This window comes from Tupaia chinensis, unplaced genomic scaffold (assembly GCF_000334495.1).
Source record: "Tupaia chinensis unplaced genomic scaffold, TupChi_1.0 Scaffold142619_1, whole genome shotgun sequence".
NCBI lineage: Eukaryota > Metazoa > Chordata > Mammalia > Scandentia > Tupaiidae > Tupaia > Tupaia belangeri.
In genome coordinates, this window is record NW_006202465.1 from 243,202 (window position 1) to 250,412 (window position 7,211).

Below are 7,211 nucleotides of genomic sequence, written 5' to 3' on the forward strand. Positions count from 1 at the left end.
TCCCTTTCCTTTCTCCAATTCCTTTGGAGAAAATGGTAGGCTTAGGATGTGGGCTGGTGAGTGGAGAAAGGCAGAAATTCCTGGGATGAGGACAAAAGTAACTTAGAGACAATTTGAAAATAGCTCACCTTACTTATTGCCAGCCTGGGAGGGCGGGGCAGGATGGTGTAGGTAGGCAACCTTGGGATTTGCAAGGATCAGGCCTGGGAATGAGGGGCTGGGGACCAAACAGAAATCCTGAAGGAAGGGATTGGGACAGAAAGGGAACCAGATGAGAGGAAATTCTGGGCAATGACAGTGATGAAAATTCGAATTCAAGATAACATGTGGCTTGTTTGGAGGTGGTAGATCTACAGAGAACTCCTCTTCCCTGCCACCCATGGGTTTTGTTTTTGCAGGTCCCAGAGTCTGTGTTCACAAACATCTCTGGACAAGAGAAAGAGAAGGAAAATATCCCCTTTGGCATAGGTGGGTGTGAGCAAGGAACTTAGACCGACATTTCAGAGGGTGGGAATCAGAAAGGGTGGAAGCTGGATAATATCTGTGGCTCAGTCAGCAGTTTGCCTCTGCTTAGGCTCCATTTCTCCACTGGGAAAATGGGTGTCAGAGGAGGAGAAGGGGAAAGAGGCACAGAAAAGAGAGGGGAAGGAGCATCTCGAACTTCTAAGGGCCTGACCTGTGGGGCGGGGTGGGAGATTAGGTGAGTATCTCACCTCAAAAAAAATAAACCCTGACGTCGCTGGACTCCCACGTAGTAGACCACGGTTCGCGTCCTGGACCGGGTGGCTTAAAACTCATGCCGGGTGTGTGTGCGTGCGTGCCCAAGATCCCAAGAGGAGAATGGAGAAGGGATTGCGGTGTGGCCATCGCCCCTGGGAGGTGATTTCTCACTTCCTGTCTCTCTGTCTCTCTGTCTCTCTCTGTCTGTCTGGCGAGCGCACGCGCCCTATAGCAAAAACCTCTAAAAAAAAAAAAAAAAACCCTGACAATTCTGATTCAAAAGGAATGAAGCAATTGGTCTGTACATTCTCTCTCTGAAGTTAAACAGGAAACGACATCATGCAAAAAACATGCAAAGCACATGGAGGAAAGCCCAAGTGCAGCATGCAATGGAGGGAGGAAGAACTCTCCTGTGGAGAATTTGAACCCCAGCAAACAGAAGGGAATTTCAAACAAAGGCTGCTTCAGTCTCCTGAACAATTTAAAGAGGACATAGACTATAGACATTTTAAGCATGAAGAAATGACAAGAGAGGGAGATGAGATGAAAAAGTATTTGGAAGAGATAAAAGGTCTAAAAAAGAAATTGAGGGCTCTGCATTCTAACCATAGACATTCTTAGGACCGTCCTTATCCCATTTAATGCATTTCCCCCAATTGCAATTATTTTGTTATTAATATTGCCACTGCTTTCTTTGTGTCTGCATTTTCTTGCTGAATATTTGCTGTCATTTTACTCCAATCCTTCAGTGTTGCCTATACTCACATATAATTCTTATCCATATCTCATCTTTTGACTCAATTTCATTTATTAAATAAGGGCTCTGTCTCGGGACCAGCAGTTAGCGTAATGGCTATGTCGCTGGACTCCCATGTAATCAACCGCGGTTCGCGTCCTGGACTTGGTGGCTTAAACTCACGCCAGGTACATGTGCGTGTGTGTCCAAGATCCCGAGAGGAGAACGGAAGAGAAGGGATTGCGGTGTGACCATCCCCCCTGGGGGATGATTTCTCGCTTTCTGTCTCTATGTCTCTCTCTGTCTTTCTGGGAGTGCAAGTGCCCTATAGCAAAAACCTCTCCAAAATAAATAAATAAATAAATAAATAAATAAATAAATAAAGGATCTGTCTTATTTGCATGGGAAGATGCTCATTATATTTTTTAAAATGAAAACACACATTGCAAAACAGTATATATGTATTATGACATATGCAAAAGAAAAAGTCTGAATTATAATATACTGAAGGTTAACAGTGAATTGCTGTGTGATCTGTATACAATATCTTTTTTGCCTATCTGCATCTTCTCATTTTCTAAAAAATGAATTTATGTGTATATGTGTATGTTACCTGCATCACAAAAGAAAAGCTGTAAAATAGACACAGAAGAACTGTCAATCATCTTTGTAAAGCAGTGAAACACTTAATAACAAAAGTATAAAAAAGAAATGTTAAACTTCAAATTACCTCTGACTCTCTTAGCCGCAAGGATAAAACTGTCACATATTTAAGTCTCAGTCTTTTCAAGGGGAAAACATTTTCTCTCAGGGCTGCCATGGGGAAGAAATGAGGAAGTAACTCTGAGGTGTGTATTGTGGGATCCTGTTTCCACCTGTGCACAAAACCGCAACCCACTGTAGAGCCATTCATGATTAGGGGAGGGCCTGATGTCACTCACCCTGCGCTCAGGATCAAGTCCAGTAGGCAGGGGTGGGGGCTTCCAGCCAGGCATCTCCTCCCCTGCCCTGCCTGCTGGGCACTGCTATCCCTTTTGTGGGTCCTTTGCTGTCTGCTGGCGCCCAGTGCTGCTGGTGTAGTGTGGTTCTTGAATGCCAAGACCTCACTGAGTTTCCAGCAGTCCCAGTGGTTTGGGCTCCCACTGTCTTCTAAAGCCTCTGCTTTCTAGTGACTCTGAAAACAGGTGGGACTGCTCTGAGGTTACCTGGGGCACAGTTTTGCACAGTCCTTAGCAGAACAGCCCCTTCTGTTTTCCATCACAGGTCCCACCCGTCCTCTCCATGGGAGTTACACGTGATGAGTCCTTCTGGGAGTTGGACCAGGGTACGAGTTTGAGTGAAAGACACTACGCCGTAGTCAGAGTTAAGCTCTAAGTCTAAAGAATAAGGTTTTGTCCTCATGAGATGATCTCTCCCTGAAGGCTCCTGGCAGGCCTGCCTTACTGGTTCAGAAGTCTCTTGGAGCATGTGTCAATTATACAAAGTGATGTAGGGAACAAATCTAAGGAACAGTCCCTGCTCCTCTGAAATATATGTAAAAATACTTTGTAAGATTAAACACACACATACAAAAATATGTAGATACATATACACACACATATACATGTATGTGTGCGTTCTGTAAGACTAATATGTATATTTTTATAAATCTTAAGACTAATATATATAGCTATATGTGGAGTCTTCAAAAAGTTCATGGAAAATGAATAATATGAAAAAATTATGCATGGATTTCAAAAATTGTTTGCACTAAAAAACTTGTACTTTAATTCTATTTTTCCACAAACTATTTGAAGTCCTCTCTATGTAGATTCATCTTACAAAGCTTATTTCTTTTTTTTTTTTTTGGAGAGGTTTTCGCTATAGGGCGCATGCACTCACCAGACAGACAGAGAGACGTAGAGACAGAAAGCGAGAAATCACCCCCCAGGGGGGATGGTCATGCTGCAATCCCTTCTCCTCTATTCTCCTCTTGGGATCTTGGGCATGCATGCACACGCGCCTGGCGTGAGTTTTAAGCCACTGGGTCCGGGATGCAAACTGCGGTCAACTACATGGGAGTCCAGCAACATAGCCATTACACTAACTGCTGGTTCCCACAAAGCTTATTTCTGTATACAGTTATGTATTGCTTAATGATAGGGCTATGATTTCATCATTTTGCAAGCATCATAGAATATACTTGCACAAACTTAGATGTTGTAGCCTACCATACCTTGGCTATATGATATAACACACTGCTTCTAGGCTATAAACCTATACAGCATATTACTGTACTGAATGCCAAAGGCAATTGTAATTCATTGGTAAAAGTATTTGTGCATCTAAACACACTTAAACATAGAAAAAGTACAATAAAAACATAGTAAAAGATTAAAAAGCTACTCATGCGGGCTTGCAGATGGTATGGTGGTTAAGGGCGCTGGACTCCCACATGGCTGACCTTGGTTCGAGAACCGGACCTGGAGGCTTGCTTTCTCACTGTCCCTCTCTCTCTCACTCTGTTTCTCTGTCAAATTAAATAAATTAATTACATTTAAAAAAATTTTTAAATGATACTTCTGTATAGGGCATTACCCATGAATGAAATTTGTAGAACTGGAAGTTGCTCTGGATGAGTGGTGAGTCAATGTGAAGTTCTAGGACATTGCTGTACACTATTGTAGAATTTTTAAACACTATACACTTAGGCTATACTTGATTTATTTTAAAAATCTTCAATAATAAATTAACCTGAGATTACTGTAACTTTGTACTTTATAAATTTTATTTATAATTTTTTTTTCTTTTTGGTATTGTAGGTGGTATGGTGGTTAAGGTGCTGGACACTCTCACTTGGCCAACCATGGTTCAATTCCCCAACCCAGTGGCTTGCTTTCTCACTTTCTCTCTCTCTCTCTCTCATCAAATTTTTAAAAATGAATGAATAAATAAATTAGATAAATAATTTTTAAAAAATTTTTCTTTTGTGTTAACGCTTGACCTAAAGCACAAACATGTTGTAGAGCTGTAAAAACAGTTCTTTCTTTATATTCTTTTCTATAATCTTTTCATTATTTAAAAAATTTGTAGTAGTAGTATTTAACCTTTCTTTTGTTAAAACTAAGACACAAATACACATGAGCCTAGACCTAACATAGTTACAATCATTAATATCACTGTCTTCTGCCACCACATCTTATTCCACTGGAAGGGTCATGATGAACAAAATGACACAAGATTGAATCAAGCATAAGAGAAAATATGTAATCAAGAGATGTGGTAAATATAAGATGTCTGAGGCTGCTGCTGGTATAACAAGGCATACTGATTTATGGTATGCTTTTTTTTTTTTTAATAAGTAGAAGGAGTACACTCTAAAATAATGCTATAAAGTATAGTATATGGGCCAGCAGGTGATATGCTGGTTAAGGTGCTGGACTCCCACATGACTGACCAGGGCTGGAGTCCTGGACTGGGTGACTTGAAAATTACACTGGGCATGTGTGCATCTGTACCCCAAATACCAGGAGAAGAATGGAGATGGGATTGCAGCATGGCCATCCTACCTTGGAAATAAATTTTGGAGGGAACATTCAAACCATAGTGTCATTTCTTTACATTATAATAATTTAGACTTCTTACTAAAAATGCAAGTTTCGGTGCTGCTGGGAGTTGTTTGGAGGTTGGCAGAGTCAGGCTGGAGACCTGTAAGTAAAGCCATCAGGTCACACAAACAAATTTACTATTAGGACAAATACGATGATGTTCGAGTACTGGCATGTCATGTTGCCCAAGGATGTAGCCAAGCTGGTTCCTAAAACCCATTTGATGTTTGAATATGAATGGAGGAATCTTGGCTTTCAGCAGTCAGGGATGGGTCCATTATATGATTCTTTTTTGGGGGGAGAGGTTTTTGCGATAGGGCACGTGCGTTCACCAGACATACAGAGAGAGACAGAGAGACAGAAAGCGAGAAATCACCCCCCCCCCCAGGGGGCTGGCTATGCTGCAATCCCTTCTCCTCCGTTCTCCTCTTGGGATCTTGGGCACGCACGCACTCGCGCCCGGCATGAGTTTTAAGCCACCGGGTCTGGGACGCAAACCACAGTCGACTACATGAGAGTCCAGCGACATAGCCATTATGCTAACTGCTGGTCCCCCATTATATGATTCTTGAACCAGAACCTCATATCTTGCTGTTCTGGAGGCCACTACCCAAGAAGCCAAAGAAATGAAGCTTACAAGCCACTTTTCAGTGTCCAGCTCTACACAACTGTCCTTACTTTCTAACATCTTTCTAATAACCTGATTATGTTGCCTTCCTGTTTCTCACTTTGATATTAAAGGATATCCAATATACTGTTTGAATGTGCTTTGCATCTTTAGTAGAGCCCAAACCACAGCAGCCCAGCCAGATGAGTACTCTATGGGTCACCAAGTGTGACCCCAGGAGCCATGGTGCCATCTGTCTCCAGAAGAACATGTTTGATGGATGGAGGAAGCTTCTGAGACTAAGACCATGGCTGTTCGAGGGATCGTGTAAACTTCATTTAGTTTTTTTTCTGTTGGGTGTTTTATGTATGGTGACTTGTGGGTTTATATTTCAATGTATTGGAAACTTTTTGTTTTATTCAAAAATTCTGTTCCATGTTCAAAGACTTGATTAAAGAGAAAGTTTTTATGATTGAAAAAAAAAATACAAGTTTCATTTTCCCTCTCTCTGACTCTCTGTCCCGACCAGCAGGACAGTCCAACAGGTTCCCTGGGGGAGGGAGTGAGAGATGGGAAAAACATACACACACACAATACGAGGTGCTGATCAAGTCTTCCCTCTTCCATTTATTGAGGAAAAATGGCGAGTTATATACAGGCTGGGAGGGAATGAGTGGGTTGCCCCAAAGACAGCATGAACCAATCATTGGTGTGGATGGATCTCTCCCGTTGCCTAGAAACCCAAAGGCTTCCGGGGAGAACAGTTGGTCACATGATTTCTGAGAAACGGTTTGCTCAGTGAGGAAGTGAAACCTAATGGTTTCCAAGATGGTGGATAGCTCAAGATGGCGGATAGCTCAAGATGGCTTCCGTGTGCACTGTCCTCCACAACTCTCAAGCACATACATCTTATGGGGGAAAAAAGTATAGTAAAGTAAATACATAAGCCAATAAATAATCATTATTGCCATTATTAAGTATTACATCCTGTACATAATTGTATGCACTATACTTTTATATGACTGCCAGTGCAGTAGATTTGCTTACATCAGCATCACCATAAACGCATGAGTAGTACATTATGCTATGGTGTTATAATGGCTATTATGTCACCAAGTGACAGGAATTTTTCAACTCCATTAAAATTTTATGGGGTCACTTATATTCATTCATTGTTGACTAAAACATCCTTTGTAGTATATGACTATATATTATATGCATAATATAAACATTTAAATATTATTTCCTAACTGGACTATTTTGAATTTTTGCATCTCAGAGTAAGGACTGTGTCACAATTTTTCATTATACTCCAATTAATTAGTACTGTGACTAACATACAATGAATACTTAATAAATATTTATTAATTAGAATTATAGTGCCCAGTTTAACTTCTGATTACGTACAATTGGCAATAAGTTTATTTCTCTAGAAATGGTAAGTTACATTTTCAAAAGGATCCCATCAGAAAAAAAGATTATTCCACAAATTTACTCTATAAAATTATTGTACTGGGGCTGGCATGTGGCATGGTTGTTGAGGTGCTGGACTCCCCACATT

The 7,211-nt window shown here is 40.9% G+C and overlaps 1 protein-coding gene across 1 annotated transcript; it reads left to right on the plus strand.

The window, feature by feature from the left end:
- The first annotated feature begins 1,059 nt into the window (after window positions 1-1,059).
- TCEAL7 (transcription elongation factor A like 7) lies at window positions 1,060-1,341 on the plus strand. Its single transcript, XM_006172379.2, has one exon. The coding sequence runs from the start codon at window positions 1,060-1,062 to the stop codon at window positions 1,339-1,341; it is 282 nt and encodes a 93-aa protein (XP_006172441.2).
- The last annotated feature ends 5,870 nt before the right edge of the window (window positions 1,342-7,211 follow it).